At 37.2% G+C, this 21511-nt stretch overlaps 1 protein-coding gene across 1 annotated transcript in view; it reads left to right on the top strand.

Annotated features, from left to right (window-relative positions):
- Nucleotides 1-21511, top strand: part of LOC118840222 (fibrillin-2-like) — a 154462-nt gene that overhangs the window by 65984 nt on the left and 66967 nt on the right. The window contains 4 exon segments of the mRNA XM_036747721.1: nucleotides 7883-8008; nucleotides 13879-14028; nucleotides 20985-21050; nucleotides 21273-21398. Coding sequence (XP_036603616.1) covers nucleotides 7883-8008; nucleotides 13879-14028; nucleotides 20985-21050; nucleotides 21273-21398 — 468 coding nt within the window.

Raw genomic sequence — 21511 nt, 5'->3', positions numbered from 1 at the left:
ATGTGCGCACACTTATGGACAACATGAAATGCAGTAGACCTGAAAGACAAACACATCTTGTTGTGAGAGAACTCAGCAGGTATCACATCCAAATTGTAGCCCTGAGTGAAACGAGGCTGGCAAACGAAGGCTAGCTTACCAAAGCTGGGGTTGGATATACATTTTTCTAGAGTGGCCACATTGAAAGAGAGCACTATTAAGCTGACATAGGTTTTTCAATCAAAACTAATCTAGTCAAGAAGCTTGTATGCCTACCAAGAGGAGTGAACAACAGGCTCATGAAAAAAATGATTGCTACTTACAGGAAAGCTCCATACCATCATCATCAGTATGTATACTCCTAATATGATGAACCCTAATGAGGTCAAAGAAAAATTTTTATGAAAATCTGGAGGCCCTCATCGTTACTGTGCCAAAAGAGGACAAACGTATAATTCTGGGTGACAGTAATGTAAGAGTAGGCACAGACCACCAGACATGGTAAGGAGTCCTTGGGAGAAATGGAGTCAGAAATAGCAACAGCAATGGTCACTTCCTACTGAGAACTTGTATATCTCATGGCTTTCTTATCACCAACACTCTCTTCCATTTACCTAAGTAAAATGAAGCTGTGTGGGTGCACCCTTGCAGCACACAGTATTTAATAGACTGTGTCATTGTAAGGAGAACACACAGATAGGATGTGAGAGTGACAAAAGCAATGTATGGCACAGAGTGCTGGACTGGTCATAGGCTTATCCTCTCCAAGCTAAACTTTCATTCAACAAAAGTGGGGGCCTAAGGAAAGACAAGTACCAGAAGACTTAATGTCGACAGATTAGAGCAATTCTCCCAGTGGGAATAATTTGTTGCTAATTTGGAGGAAAAACTGAGCTAATACATGGTTGGCAACAGAGAAGAAGAAAAGGAGTGGACAACTTTCAGAGATTTGGTATACAGTCCCACATTTACTCATCTGGGGTAGAACACCCATAAACATCAAGATTGATTTGACAAAAACTATGGAGATACTCAGAAGCAGCTAAACAGGAAAGAACTCCACAGGGTTTACCAACAGGATAACTCATTCATCTCTAAGAAAGCAGCATTTAACTGCATTTTATGGGTTACATATCAAGAGGAGATTTTTCCCTCAGGGGTGTTTCCATTGTCAGTCTCTGTAAAGGCAAAGGAAATACATTGTTGGGTGACAATCACAAAGGGGAAGAGGGAAGTCCCTCTCTTCTGCATTGCTGGCAAAATTCTTTGTCCTCTTTGATAAGCTGATCCTTCACCTGGAAGATGGTTATCTACCTGAGAGCTAGTTTTGCTTCAGAAAGTGAGGAACATTTGATATGGTGTTTGCTGCCTGTCAACTCCAGGAGAAATGCCAAGAGCATTTCATCAGTCTGACCAAGGCTTTTGTTACTTTCAGTCATGAGGGCAAAATTGGGTGCCCAGAGAAGTTTGTCAGTATTGTACGTCAGTTTCATGCTTGCACTGGTTCTGGATCATGGATGATACTCTCCCACCAGAAATGGAGTGAAGCAGGGGTGTTTGCTTGCTCTGATGCTTTTCCACATGGTGTTGTCAGATGCTTTCAATAAGGATGAAAATGTCATCAAGGTCAACTACCACGCTGACTGTGAATTATTTAATTTGAAAAGGCTGTAAGCGGTACAGCTTGGTGGCACAGTGAGTAGAGCACTGGCTCTGGAGTCAGGAGAACCTGAGTTCAAATCTGGCCTCAGACACTTGACACACTTACTAGCTGTGTGACCTTGGGCAAATCACTTAACCCCAATTGCCCTGCCTTCCCCCCTCAAAAAAAGGCCAAGACCAAAGTGGATGGAGAATTGGTATGTGATTTTTTGCTCACAGATGATTGTGCACTCAATCATCCTTTGAGGCCAAGATGCAACAAAGTATAAATCTATCTTCTGCCGTTTGTGCTAATTTTGACCTAACAGTTAACGCCAAGAAAACACGGGTTTTCTGCCAGCCAACACCAGACCATATGTAGAACCATTGGTTACAGCAAATAGAGAAATACTGAATGCTGTGGATATGTGCACTTACCTTGGCAGTGTACTTTCCAGAGATATACACATAGATAATTAGGTTAACACACACATTGCCGGAGCTAGCTCATTGTTTGTGAGGCTCTGAAGGAAAGTGTGGGAGAGAAGAGATATTAGACTTCCTGCCAAACTGAAGGTCTACAGAGCCGTTGTGCTGACTTCATTTTTGTGTGCTTGTGAAACCTGGGCAGTGTACCAGCATCATTCCAGGAACCTGAATTGCTTCTATTTGACTTGTCTTAGGAAGATTCTAAAGATCATCTGGCAAGATAAAGTACCAGACCCTGAAGTCCTTTCTCAAGCTAAACTGCCAAGCATTCAAATTCTGCTACAGAGAGCATGTCTTAGTGGCAGGCAGCATTTGAATGTCAAATGTACATTTGCCTAAAAGACAATTTTAAGGAGAACTCAAACAAGGCAAGCATTCATATGGTGCTCAGAAGAATCAGTACAAAGAGACTCAAGTTCTCTCTGAGAACTTTGGAATCAATTGCATGACATGTAGATACTGGCAAAGGAGTGCCCAGAATGGCATGCCTGCATCAAAGAAGTCACTGTGCTCTATAAGCAAAGCACAATTGCAGTAGCTCAAAAGAAACACGAGGTGCACAAATTTATAGACATCCCCACTCCAAATGTTTGTCTAGACTATTTGTGCAAAGCTTCTGACCTCATTTTGGTCTGATCAGCCACAGTCACTGTACCTCAGCTCTCCCATAGTGATGTCATTTTGAACCTCTTTGAGAATAAAGAACAATGACTAAGCAACCAAACAATCCTGTAAGGCTCATTTCCCTTTATCTTTTGTAAATTAGTATTTTTCCCCCACAATTACATATCAAGAAAACTTTTAGCATTGTTTACAAGATTTTGAGTTCCAAATTTTTCTCGTCCCTCTCTTCTGAAAATAGTAGGCAGTTTGAAATAGTTTGTACATATGCTATCATATAAAACATAATTCCATATTCATCACAGTTGTGGAAGAAGAAACAGATCAAAAGGAAAAAAAGAATACGAGAAAGTGAAAAAAATGCTTCGATTTGCATTCAGAATCCATCAGTTCTAGATTATCTGGATATGGATAGTATTTTCCTTTTCAAGTTCTTTGTACTTTTTTTGGATCATTGTGTTTGTGAGGAAAGCTAAGTCATTCATAGTTGATTATCACAAGATGTGACTCATACAGTGTTTTTCTGCTTCTGCTCATTTCATTTTGCATCAGTTCATACAAATTTTTCCAGGTTTTTCTGAAATGTGCCTGTTCACTGTTTCTGATTGCAAAATAGTATTGTATTACATTCATATACGGCAGCTTGTTCAGCTATTCCCCAAATTGATGTGTATCCCCTCAGTTTCCAATAATTTGCCACCACAAGTAGGGCTGCTATAAATATATTTGCACATGTAGTCCTTTTCCCTTTTTTATGATCCTTTTGGTGTACAGACTGAGTAGTGTCATTGCTGGGTCAAAGGGTATGCACAGTTTGGTTGCCCTTTGGGCATAGTTCCAAATTGTTCTCCAGAATGGTTGGGTCAGTTCTCAATGCCACCAACAGTGCATTAGTGTCCCAATATTCCCACATCCTCTCCAACATTTATCCTTTTCCTTTTTTGTCATATTAGCCAATCTGATTGGTATAGGTGGTATTTCAGAGTTGATTTAATTTGCATTTCTCTAATCAAGAGTGATTTAGAGCACTTCTCCATGTGCCTATAGATATCTTTGATTCCATCATCTGAAAACTACCTGTTCATGTCCCTTGACCATCTATCAATTGGAGAATGGCTTGTATTCTCATAAATTTGATTCATTTTTGTATATATTTGAGAAATGAGGCTTTTATCAGAGATATTTGCTGTAAAGATTGTTCCCCTGTTTTCTGCTTTTTATCTAATCATGGTTGCATTGGTTTTTGTTTAAAAGCTTTTCAATTTAATATGATCAAAATTATCTGTTCTACATTTTGTAATGCTCTTTATCTCTTGTTTGGTCATGAATTCTTCCCTCCCCCATAGAACTGACAGGTAGAATATTCCTTGCTCTTCTAATTTGATTGCTTCATTACCTATGGTACCTTTTTAGCAAGATGTAGTTTCTTTCCTTACCTCTTTTCACTAGATCTATTTTTGCTTTTACTTTGTCTGAGATGAGGATTGCTGCCCCTGCTTTTTTTACTTCACCTGAAGCATGATAGAGTTTACTTCAGCCCCTTAGCTTTACCCTGTGTGTGTCTCTCTGCTTCAGGTGTGTTTCTTGTAAGCAGCATATTGTTGGATTCTGTTTTTTATCTACTTTGCTACCCACTTCTGTTTTATGGGAGACTTCATCCCATTCCCATTCACAATTAAGATTACTACCTGTGTATTTCCCTCTGTGCTATTCTTCCTCCTGTCTGTCTGCTCTCTCCTTTCACCCTTGCCCACCTCACCAGTGTTTTGTTTCTGTCTACCACCTCATCTGATTTGCCCTCCCTTCTGTCAGTCCCAAACCCCTTCTTAATCTCCTCCCCTCCTACTTTACTGTCAGGTAAGATAGATTTCTATGTTCAGCTGATTGTGTATATCAGGAGGGGGGAACCTGTAGCCTCAAGGTCACATGTGGCCCTCTAAGTCCTCAAGTGTAGGCCTTTGACTAAATCCAAACTTTACAGAACAAATCCCCTTAATAAAAGAATTCTGTAAAACTTGGGCTCAGTCAAAAGGCCACACCTAAGGACCTAGAAGGCCACAGGTTCTCCACTCCTGATTTATATTATTCTTTCTTTGAGCCAATACAGGTGAGAGTAAGGCTCAAGTGATGCTCCTTGCCTCCTCCGTCCCATCTTCCCCTCCACTGTAATAGGTCTTTCTTGCCTCTTCATGTGAAATAATTTACACCATTCTACCTGTCCCTTCTATCTGCATCCAGTGTACTCATCTTTCTCATCCCTTAATTTTTATGTCATTTCTTCATATTCACCTTATACCCATAACCTCTATTTATATCTATTACTTCTAGTTGTACTATGAGTGATACAATTTTCAAAAAATCACGTGTCATTTTCCCATGTAGGGATGTAAACATTTTGGCTCTATTGAATCCCTTATGTTTTCTTTTCTGTTTTCACCTGCTTATGCTTCTCTTGGGTCTATTAGAGGTCAGATTTTTGGTTTAGTTCTGGTCTTTTCCTTATGAAAGCTTGAAATTTTTCTATTTCATTGAATGACCACTTTTTCCTTTGATGTATTATATTTAATTTTGTTCGGTAAGTGATTCTTGGTTATAGTCCTGGCTCCTTTGCCCTCTGGAATATCATGTTCCATGACTTTGGATCCTTTAATGTTGCAGCTGCCAAGTCCTGTGTGATCCTGATTGTGACTCCAATATTTGAATTATTTCTTTCTGGCCATTTGTGATATTTTTTCCTTGATCTGATAACTCTGAAATTTAGCTATAATGTTCCTTGGAGTTTTTATTTTGGGATTTATTTCCTGAGTGATTAGTGGATTCTTTCAGTGCCTATTTTGTCCTATGGTTCCAGGATGTCAGGGCAGTTTTCCTCAACAATTTCTTGAAAGATGCTGTCCAGGTTCTCCTTTTGATAATGGCTTTCAGGTAGTCCAATGATTCTGATATTGTGTCTTGATTTTCCAGGTCAGTTGTTTTTCCCATGAGTTATTTTACATTTTCTTCCTTTTTTCATTCTTTTGAATTTGTTTGATTGACTCCTGATGTCTCATAGAGTTATTAACTTCCAGTTGCCCAATTCTAACTTTTAAGGAGTGGTTTTCCTCAATTAGCTTTTGTACTTTCTTTTCCATTTGACCAACTATACTCTTTAAGGAGTTGTTTTCTTCAGTGGATTTTTGAATCACCTTTCTCATTTGGCCAATTCTACTTTTTAAGCATTTTTCTTTTTCCCAGTGTTGCATCACTCTCATTTCTTTTACCAATTTTTCTTCTACCTCTCCTATATGATTTTTAAGCTCCTTTTTGAGCTCTTCTATGAGTTCTTTTTGGGCTTCAGATCACTTCTCACTTTTCTTTGGGGTTTTGCCCACAAGTGTTTTGACATTATTGTTCTCTTCTGAGTTTGTGTCTTGGTCTTCCCTGTCACCGTAATAACTTTTCATGGTCAGATCATTTTTGTTGTTGTTTTTTGCTCATCTTTTTTTTTTAACCTTTTTCTTTTGTTTTAAAATTGATCTCTGCTCCCAGGGTGAGAGGAGCACTGTTTCAGAATTCTTGTGCCAGTGGCTGCAGGTCCTGGCAGTTTACCTAGTGCTGTGCTGATCCTGATGTTGCCCTGAGGCCCACGGGAGACCCTCATGTCTAGTGCTATTTTGAGGGGGTGACTGACCCTGCTGGAGGCTATAGTGATCTGGCTGCTTACCTCGTCCTAGTGGTGGTGTGGGGAGGTCTGGCTTCTGGAAGGGGTCTATCTGCCCAGGGCTGTGCTGATACATGTGGAGGTCTGGCCGCTGGAGGTTACCTGTTTGCCCTGGGCTGTGCTGAAGCACATAGTGGTTCTTGGAGCTGGAGTTTACCAGTTCCCCTGGCTATGTTAAGGCATGTGTATGTGTTGGGAGGGGGTGGTATTTGTTTTGGTATTTGCCTGCTCCACCACATTGGGGCTCAGGATCGCCTGCTGGTTTGCTGAGTTGAGACTTGATGGGATACTTCCTATGTAAATTGGATCTTTCTTGCCAATCCTCCAAGTCTCCCAGGCTAAAAGACTGCTCCACCCTGTCTTTCTGCTGCCTCTGCTGTTCCTGGATTTGTTCTGGAGTGCTATTCTGTTGTTGTTTGGAGGTAAATATGGGAGAGCTACAGCAGTTTATTGCCTTCTCTGCCATCTTGGCTCCCAAATATCTCCCTTTATCTTTCAATCAGGAAGCCGTTGATTTAATCACCTTTCATTATATCTGAAAATTTTTATTTCCTATATTTGCTAGCTCTTTGACCTTAGACAACTCTTACCCTCTGCCTGAGTTTCCCCAATTCTAAAATGGGAATAATCATAGCTCCTACCTCATAGAGTTGTTGTGAGGATCAAATTAGATAATATTTGTAAAGTGTTTTGTACTTTGCATACAGTAAGCACTAAGTAAATCCTTGTTCCCTGTTTTGTGACTAACTTTTTTTTTACATTTTATTATTTTGCCTCCTTTTGTAGTAGGATCTGTTTTGGCATTTTTATTCAGGTAGATTGCTTCTCAAGATTGATAAGACATTTTTTTCTATAAATATACTTGAATAGAATCCCCCCAGTATGTACAGGGACTGGAATTGAATTCCCAACTGAGAAAATTCCCTCTAACTATGAAGGTCAGGAATTTCCCTACAATTTAGAGACTTAAGAGTTTTTAAGAGCACTAAGAGATTAGAGGACCTACCCAAGATCATAATTTGCATAGATTTGAATGCATATTTTCCTGAATTTAAAATCAGTTCTCTCTTCATTAAGCCTCACTGCCGTGTGCATGTGTGTGTGTGTGCATGTGTGTGTGCGTGTGCGTGTGTGTGTGTGTGGAATCAAGGGGCTAAAGCATATATAATTTTTAATTTTGAAATAAGAATAAGTAACTTGAAGTAAGAATTGGATATAACTCATATTTTAAAATAATACTGACTAGCTTTTATATAGAGCTTTAAAGTCTGTGAAACACTTTATACGTCTTAACTCATTTAATCTTTTTTTTGGGGGGGGGGGAAGGCAGGGCAAAATTATTTTTTGTGTTGCAGTAGTCTTAGGAATTAAAATACAATTTTTTTAGAAAATACAGAATTCATTAAATTAGTATCAGGAAAGGTAATTTTGTATCTTTTTTTCCTTTTATAGATATAAATGAATGTTATGAAGATCCCAACATCTGCCTTTTTGGCTCTTGCACAAATACTTTCGGGGGTTTCCAGTGTGTCTACCCCACACATTTTATTTTGTCTGACAATGGATGGAGATGCTTTGGTAAGGTTCGAAATGACAACTTCGTGTCACTATTGACCTTTGCGTTACTACTTAATTCCATAATGGATTCTTATTTTCATCATTGCAGATACTCACCTACAATTCCTCCATACATTATTTAATGCAATTCTTGCCCATGTTTTCAATATATTCTTCACAGAATCAGACCAATAGGTTTTCCTCTGGTTCTTTTTAAAATATTAGGAATACTATCATCTAATTCTTAATGTAAGACCAGTTCTTTTTTTGTGGATCAGATAGATGCTATATATGTGACATATGTCTATGCATTGCATATATTCACATATGCATATACATATGTAGTGTCTTTCATCCTACTATTATTATTAACATGCTGTAACCTGCTTATTCCCACAATGGAGCTTTCTTTTGGGTTACCCATTGACCATTGGGCTTGTGTAATTTTAATTCTTCTTTGATCATGATGTTGTACAGTTCATGGTAATGTCACCAGAGGAATAATTGTATTAAGGAGATAAAACTTTTATGGTAACATGCAGTTAGGGATCATTGAAAAAGTACATGGTTTCATCACCCCTCATCCTACCACTCAATTCTGAGTCTACTAGGATTTATCTAAGGTAATTGATGAATGAATTCAATGTATTGCAAATCCAGTTGTACGTCATACTCTAGTCAATACATACTTTTTATCATCTTTATTTTATGACTGTGAAAGTTTGAACCAATTTCTTTCACTGTGTTCTGGAGGCTATATATTGTTCCAGAGCCTAAAACAGGGGTAGTAAACCTGTGACCTTGAGGTCATATGTGGCCCTCTAGGTCCTCAAATGTGGCCTGAATCCGAACTTCATAGAACAAATTCCCTTAATAAAAGGATTTGTCCTGTAGAACTTGGACTTAGTCAAAAGGCCACACCCAGGGACCTAAAAGGCCACATGTGGCCTCAAGGCCACAGGTTCCCCACCCCTAAAACAATTAGCACAGTGGCATCTCCAAATAAGAGCATCTAGACAACCTAGTCTGCAAGGGGGAGTCTTTATTTTGTTTGAGCTTTGCACAAAACTGCTTTCAAGACTCTGATGACATCTTAGGGTATCCTCCCAATTTTAAATCTTATTTGCTGTAAGTATTCAGTAAATCACGTATTAGAAGATCTGTGATTTTAATATTTAGATATTATTCCTACTTAGCCTTCGAGGTTGCATTTTGTTCTATTGGGTCAAATACTATTTTAAAACCAACCAAGAAATAATACATCAAAATCAAGATCTTATATGTCGTACACGTTTTGATCATTTGTGTGGCTATAAATACATGATTTCTATAGAAAATCATCTGAAAACATCTTCCTCTTCTCTTTTCATGTTTGCATCAAGTATACTCTTAAGGTAAACATACCTCATATTCATAATGATTTTTTTAAAAAAATATAACAAGCAGGTTAGATAGTTTCTCAATCACCTTTTATTTATATTTCTTTTGTAGTTTTCTGTGTTATGTCTTGATAACAAGTCTGTAATCATCTCTGAAATTGTATTAATTGATTTCATTATTTCTTGATGAACCAAAATGGCAGAATTTTTAAAGGATTTTTGCCTTAGCTCCCTAACACATCCATTCCACAACAACCTAGAAAACAAGACAGAATGAATTCTGAATGGGAAAGCCAAAATCCCTTTCTTACAAGACCTTAAGTCACACACAGCAAGCCATTTTTCCAGTCCAGGGCTACTTAAAAAGATAGTGAGCTCTGTGGACACTGTGGGGCCTGGCAGGCCACAGCAGTGGGGAGGATTCCAGTATTGGGGCTAGAGGTGAATGCCAGGGCAGGAGACCCCTGAACCAGTACTGGGAGCAAGAACAAATGCAGTCCCAGAACACAGTTCCAAGGTGCAGAGGAATGATCATAAGAAAGCAGGGGCCTTAGCTGTGTGAGGGAGCAAGAAACTAGTTTCAGAAACAGCCATGTTCTCCAAACTCAGGAGCAGAGGGATGACTCAGTTCTAACCAAGAGACCAAGACCAAAGGAGAGCCTTGAATTCAGTTTCTCTAAACCAGCAAACCTCCCAGTGAACTAACTGTGACTGAGTCCGATGTTATTCTAATGAAACTCAACCACATAACAAGCTAAAAAAGACAGCTTGCAGCTCAGACTAGGAATAGACCCCTCCTTATCACATCACTTTGGAAACATTGAAAACTTGCAGTTTCCCAGACTAAGCCATTAAAGTAGGGGAACGCTGTAACAGGACAGAAACTCAGACCAGAAATGCTTGTGCCTCCTCCCCCCAGAAGTGAATAGAGCCCAATACTAATATAAAGTCCAAAGTCAAGAAGCAGGCTAGGAGTATAACCAAACGAAAAAGAACCTGACCATAAAGAGCTAATGTGGTAACAAGGAAACTCAAGATTCATGCAGAAGATAATGACTTCAAAATATATACAAGTGGGCAGCTTGGTGGCACAGTGAGTGGAGCACTGGCCTTGGAGTCAGGAGGACCTGAGTTCAAATCCAGCCTCAGACACTTGAGACACTTACTAGCTGTGTGACCTTGGGCAAGTTAATCTCAATTGGCCCACCTGCCCCGCTCCAAAAAAAAATACATACATACATACATATACATATGTATACATATATACATAGATGTGTATATGTATATATACACACATATGTGTGTGCGTGTGTGTGTATGTGTATATATATATATATACACATACACACACACACACGCACACACACAAGCAAAGCCTCAAAAAATAGGTTGGAAATAAGCCCCAAAAGAATTTCTGGAAAAGTTAAAGAAGGCGCTAAAAATAATTTTAAAAATCAAATGAGAACAGTGGAAGAGTTATGAAAAGAGAATTAACAGCATGGTAAAAGAGGGACAAAACCTCACGGAAGAAAACAACTTTTTCAAATTTAGATTTGTCCAAACGGAAGCTAATGACTCCATGAGGCATCAAAAAACAATAAAGCAAAGTTAAAAAAAAACTAAAAAATTGAAGAAATATGTCTATCTCATAGGAAAAAGCAATTGACCTGGAAAATTGATTGAGGAGAGATTATTTAAAAAGCATTAGCCTACTTGAAAACCATGAATGAAAAAAAGAACTAAATATCATGTTCCAAGAAATTATGAAGGAACATTTCCCAAGTATCTTAGAACCAGGCACAAGGAAAAGTAGAAATTGGAAGAATCCATTGGTTTACTTCCTGAAAGAAACCCTAAAATGAAAACTCCTAGGAATATTATAGCCAAAACCCAGAGCTCTCAGGTAAAGGAGAAAATACAAGCAGCCAAAAAGAAAAAAAAATTCAGATACCATGAAGGCATAGTCAGAATCACACAGGATTTAGCCCTTTTTGTCTGGTTGCCCTCTCATGGATGCATTCTGACTTATTAATTTCCTTCCCTCAAATGTGGTGCCTAAAGTCAAACACAATACTCCAGATGTGATTTGATAGGGGCAGAGTAGAACCTATCACTTCTTATTCTAGTAAGCTATTACACATTGGCCCTGTGTGGACATATTGGTTTGTGTGGACATATTGTGGGGACACTGTGGACATATTAAGTTTTCAGTCTATTAAACTCAATAGATCTTTTTCAGGTGAATTACTACCTACCATTTCAAACTTTTGAAAGTGATTTTTTTTTTTCAAATCCAAATAGAAGACAAACCATTTGACCTAGAGATGACAACATTGAACATATACCTTTGTTTCCTGTAGCAGTTTGTAGGAAAATATTCGTGCAGCACTCTTTATGATAAGAAATAAACTGGAAAAATGTATGTCCATCATTTTGAGAATAAGCAAAAACTGGCATATTAATACAGTGGAATATTTTTGCATAATTTTTAGTAATATAAAGAATTTAGAAAATTATAGGAAGATTTGTATGAACTGATCTAGAGTGAAATAAGCACCACCAAAAGAACAATATACATAATGACTACAACAATGTAAATGAACAGATTATCATAAGACAATGAAACTCTGAGTAAATGAAAAAAAAAACATTGATAATCCTAAAAGTTAAATGATGAAATATGCCTTCTTTTTTACAGCAGACAAGCAGGGGACTTGAGGGCAAAATATTGTATACGTTGTAAATTTTCATGACTGTGTCAGTTTATATTTGTCTTTCATTCCAAGGCAAGGGTTCAGTCTGGAGGAGAAGAAGAAATGTTCTGCTTCATTTTTTTCTGGAAGCGATTATTACATAAAAACAAAAAGCATCAATAAAATGCACTTTATAATAATTTTTACTGGGACTCTGATTTCCTCTGTGTAGAGGGCTCCTGGTGAGAAACATCCTTTATCAATACAGATACAAGACACTTTCCATGTAACTTACAGCAAGAAACATAAAATGTAGGTGGAGCCAGCTACAAAATACCACTGACAACTTGGGTGAAAGGAGTGGCCTAAATGATGATATCCAAGAAATCTATTTTCAGAAGAGGATGAAGTCTTCCTCTTTATTCTTATGAAGTTTAAAAAAAGGGTAACAGATAACCCAAGTGTTATCCTAGTACACAAAGAATGATAACAGTTCTAGAGAAAGGTCTCCAGCATAATGGGTAGATATGGTAAGACATTAAGGAGAATTGTAGAGAATAAGAAAAATAGTCTTCACTGCTTCACAAAATGTCCACATCAACAAGATTATACATTATTTGAACTACTGTTTTTTTAAAATAATTTTTTGCAACATGGCTAATATGGAAATATATTTCACATGATTTCATATGTACAGGGTGTTCCTAAAGTCTGGACACATAGGCTATTGATGGCAATGTGGAGTTACTGCATCAGATTCATGTGAATCTGACAAAGCACATCAATCTTTGCATCACAAATGATGGAAATCATATTGAAGATGTTATTTGTTAATATTCCAATTACATAAAAATTTCATTCATTTCATTTCTTGAAAATATTCATTTTTGTTTATGTGTCCAGATTTTAGGAACACCCTGTATAATGTATATCATATTCCTTGCCTTCATGGTGGGTTGGGGAGGGGTTGGAGGAAAAGGATAATTCAGGACTCAATTATTTAAATGTTGAAAAATAAAGAATAAATTAGTATGAGGATAAAAATTACTGTATTCATCCTTGATGCTGTACTAAAAATAAAATGACCATCCTAGTTCACTTTTATAACTTTGTTAGTGGAGTTTGCAATATATTTTCCATATGTTTATGGTGAGGATTAGCTTTCTATGTGATTTACTTCACTGAGTGATGCATCCTACTTTATAGATTTATATGATGTTGGGGGAGGAAAGTATTTTTTTTTGCTAGGATACAACATGATAGTGATTAAAAAAAGGTACATAGAGTACATAGAGACAGACTGCAGCTTTTTTATGACATGTTAGGAGTCCTGTCGGTGATAAATACGTCACTTATAGTAGCCATTGTAGTCAACATGGTGGTGGATCTTGCTGAAGATTATGCCTGAAATGACAAAATTAGGTCCATATTTGAGCATTTCTAGCTTGATAGGATCTGCTAAAACATATGGCCCACTATATTAGCCTTCAAGAAACCAAGGTTATTTCCACATACTGATGAGGCATTAGAATAGTACTTGAATAGATATTTATTGCCTAGTTTTATTTACGCAAGTCTTAATTTTCTTGTAAAATTTTACAAGGCAAGCAAATAGAGATTGCCATTTGTCATAGAGTAACATATTATTACAAGTACCAAAAAGTACTTTATTACTTCCGAATAATGTGTTGAAACTGCTATATTGAATTATATCCAACTAAAAGACTTAGTCCCTTTATTCAGTTACTTGCACTAGAATATTTTATAATATCTTCCTAAATAATTGAAGTCTTTTTACATTTTTTTTAAAATTGCTTAGATACCTGCCAGAACTTCTGCTTCAAAGATTTTGAGAATGGAACATGCACAGTAGCAAAAGTTTTCAATACCACAAAGGCAAAATGTTGTTGGCATAAAATTCCGGGAGAGGGCTGGGATCAGCCTTGTGAACTGTGTCCCAAAGATGAAGGTATGGATTTTAAAATACTGAATGATTTTTGAATGAGAAAGAAACCAATATAACTGTTAAAATGAAATTATTTCCTAAGGTATCTAGGTAGGTATGTTTCATTGAATGACTTCATATAGACAAGTTCTTTAGTTAACAATTTGTATAAATTATTGTTTAATATGCAACTCAGTGATTACTTTATAAAGGTTAGAATTACCTTTCTTCAAAAGGAAGAATTTGGGAGGCAATGCAGTAGGGGAAAGGAAATAAATTATGTTGCAAATTTCATTAAAGTTTTCATTTGGGAATTGCATCACAAAATAGCTCATAAAATGAGAAATCCTATATTGAGAAGCTGAATCAACACAATAATTTTTCAGGAAGATACTAACAACATCATAGAGAAACAGCAGAGATAAAGTACAAGTTAGTTTGCAGCAAATCCAAAATCATCATCCATGCTTGTTCGGATGAAAAAAAGCAAAATATAAAGATGGAAAGGTGGAGTGCATCGAGTTGATATATGCTGGGGAAGTACTGGTCCCTCTTTCAGATATGTTGCTGTTAGGTTTTGCTTTTGAAATAAGCACACATAGCGAAGAAAATCAAGGAAACCTTTCAAATACACATTGTTTTGGAATTGTAAATTAGAAGCAAAATACATTTTAGTTTTTTTTTAATTGAAAATAACTATTTAGGTAGAGCCAAGATGGCCACATGAAAACAGCATCTTACCGGAGCTCTCTCACAAGGTCTGTTAGATTCCTATAAAAAAGTGAATTTGAGCAGATTTGAGAGAGTTAGAAACTGAGAACAGTCTGAGTGGACCAAATTTCCAGGCCAGGAGAGTCTGAAAGGCCAAAGGCATGAATCTGTAGGCTTGGAGAGTGCTCGGCGTGCAGAGCTGCTCCGGACCAAAGCGGAAGCAGCTGGCCGGGAAACCCACATGGGAGACAGGCTGGGAGAAAGCTGGGTGCCCGAAACTGGTGGAGATCCCCAGGCCCTCCAACACAGGATGGCAGTCTGTGGAAGCGATGAGAGGCAGTGCAATGCCACTGGCCGGGAAACATCAACTCCTGAGGTTGCAGCCCAAAGGTATGAAACGCGGCCTCTTGAACTTCTGAGAGACATAATTGCCAGGTAAATGGCTCTAATCCCTCCCCCCCTCACCATAGAATTCCTCGGGGGAAAAAACAAAAGAACGCTGGAACAGAGGAGTAGAAGTGGGGCTTCAGTGGCCAAGTACTAGGAGTTCCTGAGTCCCAGAGGGGCAGAGCCAGCAGGGGTCAACACCAGGAGCCCAGACTTACTCTTGCTCCCCCAGGGGGAGTGCCAGATGCCAGCTCAAATAACAAAGAGCTGAGACCATTGCTGAAGAGCAACAGTGCTGGAGAGCACCCCTAGGGATAGAGACATCAGGGAGCCAGACCCCTCCCCCACACCTCAGGAACTAAAGGCTATAATTCACAGAGACAACAACTAGACTCACAATCCCCAAAATAAGAAAGCTGGGACAGAGAGCCCTGAGCCCCAAAGGCAGAAATTTGTTGTAAAGCCAGGAAAAGGCTAACCAACATGAAGAAGAACACACAAAAAAAAACAAACCGAGGACCATTGAGTCTTTCTATGGAGACAGGCATAATCAAAATACCAATTTGGAAGAGGACAGCAATGACACTATAGATACATCCGATACCTCAAAAGGTAATGTGAACTGGTCTCCAGCCCCAAAAGCATTGCTGGAAGAGCCAAAGGAGGATTTTAAAAACCAAATTAGGGAGCTAAAAGAAAATATGGAAAAAAATCCACTGATGAAATCAAGTCCCTAAAGAATAAGATTGGTGAAATGGCTATGGAGATTCAGAATCTAAAGAGAGAAAATGACACCCTGAGAGGTAAAATCAATCAACTGGAAAAGGAGACTCAAAAGCAAAATGAAAACACTAACTCATTAAAAATTAGAGTTGAGCAAGTGGAAGCTAATGAATCTAGGAGGCACCAAGAAGTAAAACAAAATGTAAAGAATGAAAAAATAGAAAAAAATGTGAAATATCTGATTGGGAAAACAACTGACCTGGAAAATAGATCCAGGAGAGACAATTTAAGAGATATTGGTCTACCAGAAATCCATGATTAAAAAAAGAGCCTTGACAGTATCTTTGAAGAAATTATCAAAGACAACTGCCCAGAGGTCCTAGAACCAGAGGGCAAAATAGTCATTGAAAGAATTCACCGATCACCCCCTGAAAGAGATCCCAAACTGAAAACACCAAGAAATATTATAGCCAAATTTCAGAACTACAAAGTTAAGGAGAAAATACTGCAAGCAGCCAAAAACAAATAATTCAAATATCGTGGAACTATAGTCAGGATCACGCAGGATTTCTCAGCTTCTACATTAAAAGACAGGAGAAATTGGAATATGATATTCCGAAGGGCAGGGAACGGGGTGGTCAGCAGGGAGGGGAGAAGTAACAAGTGGGTAATGGTAAGATAAGGGAGGGGAATAAAGAGGGATGGTAAACTGAGGAAGGCAATGGTCAAAAGCAAAACTTTGTTGAGGAGTGGAAGGGGAAAGGGAGAAATAAAAGCATAAACAGGGGGAAATAAGATGCAGAAAAAGACACAGATAGAAATTATAACTGTGAACGTGAATGGGATGAACTCTCCCATAAAACAGAAGCAGATAGCAGAATGGGTTAAAAACCATAATCCTACAATATGCTGTTTACACAAAACACATTTGAAACAGGGGGATACACACAGGGAAAAGGTAAAAGGCTGGAGTAAAATATATTGCGCCTCAGCTAAAGTAAAAAAAAGCAGGTGTAGCAGTCCTAATCTCAGAAAAAGCAAAAGTAAAGATAGATTTAATTAAAAGAGATAAGGAAGGACACTACATCCTGCTAAAAGGCATCATAAACAATGAAGCAATATCATTGTTTAACATTTATGCACCAAGTGGTATGGCATGCAGATTCTGAGAGGACAGGTTAAGGGAGTTACAGGAAGAAATAGCAAAACTATAATATTGGGAGACCTCAACCTCCCGCTTTCTGAACTTCATAAATCTAACCTCAAAATAAATAAGAAAGAAGTTAAGGAGGTAAACAGAATTTTAGAAAAGGCACATATGATAGACTTCTGGAGAAAACTGAATGGGGATAAAAAGGAATATACTTTCTTCTCAGCGGTACATGGCACATACTCAAAAATTGACCATGTACTAGGGCATAAAAACCTCACAATCCAGTGTAGAAAGGCAGAAGTAGTCAAAGCATAGTTTTCAGATCATGATGCAATAAGAATTATTTGTAACAAAGAACCATGGAAAAATAAGCTAAAAATTAATTGGAAACTAAGTAATCTAATTCTAAAGAATAAGTGGGCCAAAGAACAAATGAGGGAAACAATTAGTAACTTCATTCAAGAGAATGACAATAATGAAACAACATACCAAAACTTATGGGATGCAGCAAAAGCAGTTCTTAGGGGAAGTTTTATATCCCTAAATGCTTACATGAATAAAATAGGGAAAAAGGAGATCAATGATCTGGGCATACAGCTGAAAAAGCTAGAAAAAGAGCAAATTGAAAATCCCCAATTAAATACCAAATTAGAAATACTGAATATCAAAGGAGAGATTAATAAAATTGAAACCAAGAAAACTATTGAATTAATAAATAAAACAAAGAGCTGGTTTTATGAAAAAAAACAATAAAATTGATAAACCTTTGGTCAATTTGATTTAAAGAAAGAAAGAAGAAAATCAAATTACCTGTATCAAAAATGAAAAGGGTGAGTTCACCTCTAATGAAGAGGAAATCAAAACAATAATTAGGAAATATTTTGCCCAATTGTATTCCCATAAATTTGACAAACTTAGAGATATGGATGAATATCTACAAAAACATAAATTGCCCACGTTAACAGAAAAGGAAGTAAAATTTCTTCATAACCCCATGTCAGAAAAAGAAATTGAGCAAGCCATCAATGAACTCCCTAGGAAAAAATCTCCAGGGCCAGATGGTTTTACATGTGAATTCTACCAAACATTTAAAGAACAACTAATTCCTATACTTTGTAGACTATTTGGGAAAATAGGTGAAGAAGGAGTTCTACCAAATTCTTTTTATGACACAAATATGGTACTAACACCCAAACCAGGTAGAGTCAAAACAGAGAAAGAAAATTATAGACCAATTTCCCTAATTAATATTGATGCAAAAATTTTAAATAAAATATTAGCAAAAAGATTGTAGCAACTTAATCATGAGAATAATACACTATGACCATGTAGGATTTATTCCAGGAATGCAAGGCTGGTTCAATATTAGGAAAACTATAAGCATAATTGATCATATCAACAACAAAACTAGCAGAAACCATATGATCATCTCAATAGACGCAGAAAAAGCCTTTGACAAAATACAACACCCATTCCTTTTAAAAACACTAGAAAGCATAGGAATAAATAGAGCCTTCCTTAAAATTAAAAATAGCATCTACCTAAAAACATCAACAAGCATTATTTGTAATGGGGATAAGCTAGATGCATTCCCAATAAGATCAGGGGTGAAACAAGGATGTTCATTATCACCCCTACTATTCAATTTGGTATTAGAAACGTTAGCTGTAGCAATAAGAGAAGAAAAAGAAATTGAAGGAATTAGAATAGGAAAAGAAGAAGCTAAATTATCACTTTTTGCAGATGATATGATGATTTACTTAGAGAATCCTAGAGAATTAAGTAAAAAACTACTTGAAATAATCAAACAACTTTAGCAAAGTTGCAGGATATAAAATAAACCCACATAAATTCTCAGCATTCCTATACATTACTAACAAAGCCCAGCAGCAAGAGATAGAAAGAGAAATTCCATTCAAAGTTACTGTAGATGCTATAAAATATTTGGGAGTCTATCTGCCAAGACCAACCCAGGGCCTATATGAACATAATTATGGAACACTTTTCACGCGAATAAAGTCAGATCTAAATAAATGGAAAAATATCAGTTGCTCATGGTTAGGCCAAGCTAATATAATAAAAATGACAATTTTGCCTAAATTAATTTATCTATTCAGTGCCATACCAATTGGACTACCAAAAAATTATTTTACAGAGCTGGACAAAATAATAACAAAATTCATCTGGAAGAAGAAGAGGTCTAGAATATCTAAGGTATTGATGAAAAGAAATGCTAGAGAAGATGGCCTAGCCATACCAGATATTAAACTGTACTATAGAGCAGCAGTCATCAAAACTACCTCGTACTGACTAAGAAACGGAGTTGTGGATCAGTGGAATAGGATAGGAACACAAGATGGAGAAGTCAACAACTATAGCACTCTACTCTTTGATAAACCCAAAGAGGCCAGCTTCTGGGCTAATAATTCACTATTTCAGAAAAACTATTGGGAAAATTGGATAATGGTAGGGCAGAAACTGGGCATAGACCAATATCTTACACCATATACCAAAATAAAGTCAAAATGGGTTCATGATTTAGGAGTAAAGGCTGATACTATAAGTAATTTGGGAGAGCAAGGAATAGTTTACTTATCAGATTTATGGAAAAGAAAAGAATTCATGACCCAACAAGAGATAGAGAGCATTACAAAATGCAAAATGGATAATTTTGATTATATTAAATTGAAATGTTTTTGCACAAAAAAGCCAATGCAACAGAAATTAGGAGGGAAGCAGAAAATTGGGAGAAAATCTTTACAACTAGTGTCTGTGATAAAGGCCTCATTTCTAAAATATACAGGGAACTGAGCCAAATTTATAGGAATATAAGTCATTCCCCAGTTGAGAAATGGTCAAAGGATATGAACAGGCAGTTTTCAGAGGAAGAAATTAAAGATATCTATAGGCATATGAAAAAATACTCTAAATCACTACTGATTAGAGAAATGCAAATCAAAACAACTCTTAGATACCACATCTCTCCTGCCAGATTGGCTAAAATAACAAAACAGGAAAATGATGAATGCTGGAGAGGATGTGGGAAAATTGGAACATTGTTACATTGCTGGTGGAGTTGTGAGCTGATCCAGCCATTTTGGAGAGCAATTTGGAACTATGCCCAAAGGGTTATAAAAATTTTCATACCCTTTGACCCAGCAATACCACTTCTAGGGTTGTATCCCAAAGAAATCACACAAGCAGGAAAAGGACCCATATGTACAAAAATATATATAGCGGCTCTTTTTGTGGTAGCTAAGAATTGGAAATCAAAGTGATGCCCATAAATTTGGGAATGGCTGAACAAGCTGTGGTACATGAAGGTAATGGAATACTATTGTGCTATAAGAAATGGGGATGATACGGACTTCATAACAACCTGGAAAAACCTACACAACATAATGCTGAGTGAGTGGAGCAGAGCCAGGAGAACATTATACACAACCACAGATGTATGGATTCTGTGAGGACCAACCCTGACAGACTTCACTCTTCTCAGCAACACAAGGTACAAAGACAACTCCAAAGGACTCACGATGGAGAATGCTATCTACCTCCAGAGAAAGAACTATGAAGTATGAATGCAGATTGAGGCACACTTCATGCTAGCCTTTTTTTTCCCCTCTTTTTTTTTCTTTTTCTCTCTTTTGTTTTTGTTTTTGGGTTGGTTTTTCGTTTGTTTTTTTTTGTTGTTGTTGTTTTTTTGGTCCTGTTTCTTCTTTCGCATGATTGATTTCATTGATCACAGTTCTTCTCCATAACTTGACTGGTATGTAAATTAATTCAATGCGAGGTTATATGTGGAAGCTATATGGGATTCCACGCCATCTTGGGAGGGAGGGGGAAGGAGGGAGGAAAATCTGGAACTCAAAATTATGTGGAACTGAACGTTGTAAACTAAAAAAAAAAGAAGAAAAAAAATAAAGTTATGACTTTCTGAAAAAAAAGAAAATAACTCTTCAATGATTAGGATAACTTGGAATTCTTATGCAATATTTCTCTGCAGTTGCCTTGCAGGATTTCTGTCCATTTGTCCAAAGAACGGTCCCTAGTCTTCACGATACATGGGAAGGTGTTATTTAATTTTATTTTAGCAAGAAATTCACAAATTATCACATAACAATCGCATATTCCTCTGTTACTCTGCAGAATACTTCCACCTACTTAGAAAGTTGTGATGTTCTGTTAAATAATAGTACAAATTGCATGTCTTTTAACATCTGCAAATTTGTTTGAGCCCATCCAATTTGTCAATTGAAAAAACATGTAGAAGGCTGGGAATTCTGTTTTTCAGATATTGATGAATGTCTTGAAAGCCCAGGCATTTGTTTTAATGGTCAGTGTATCAACACGGATGAATCATTTGGCTGTGAATGCTCCATGGGTTACAACCTAGATGATGCTCCTATACACTGTGTGGGTAAGTATTAATTCACAGAATCATATAATGTTAGAATGGAAATGAGGCCTTAGAGATTACAGAATCTCAGAGTTACAAGAATCTCAGCACCTATCTTCTCTAATCCAAGATTC

This window comes from Trichosurus vulpecula, chromosome 1 (genome assembly GCF_011100635.1).
Source record: "Trichosurus vulpecula isolate mTriVul1 chromosome 1, mTriVul1.pri, whole genome shotgun sequence".
Classification (NCBI taxonomy): Eukaryota; Metazoa; Chordata; class Mammalia; order Diprotodontia; family Phalangeridae; genus Trichosurus; species Trichosurus vulpecula.
Note: the sequence above shows the minus strand (reverse complement) of the source record. Positions and strands in the feature narration are given on the sequence as shown.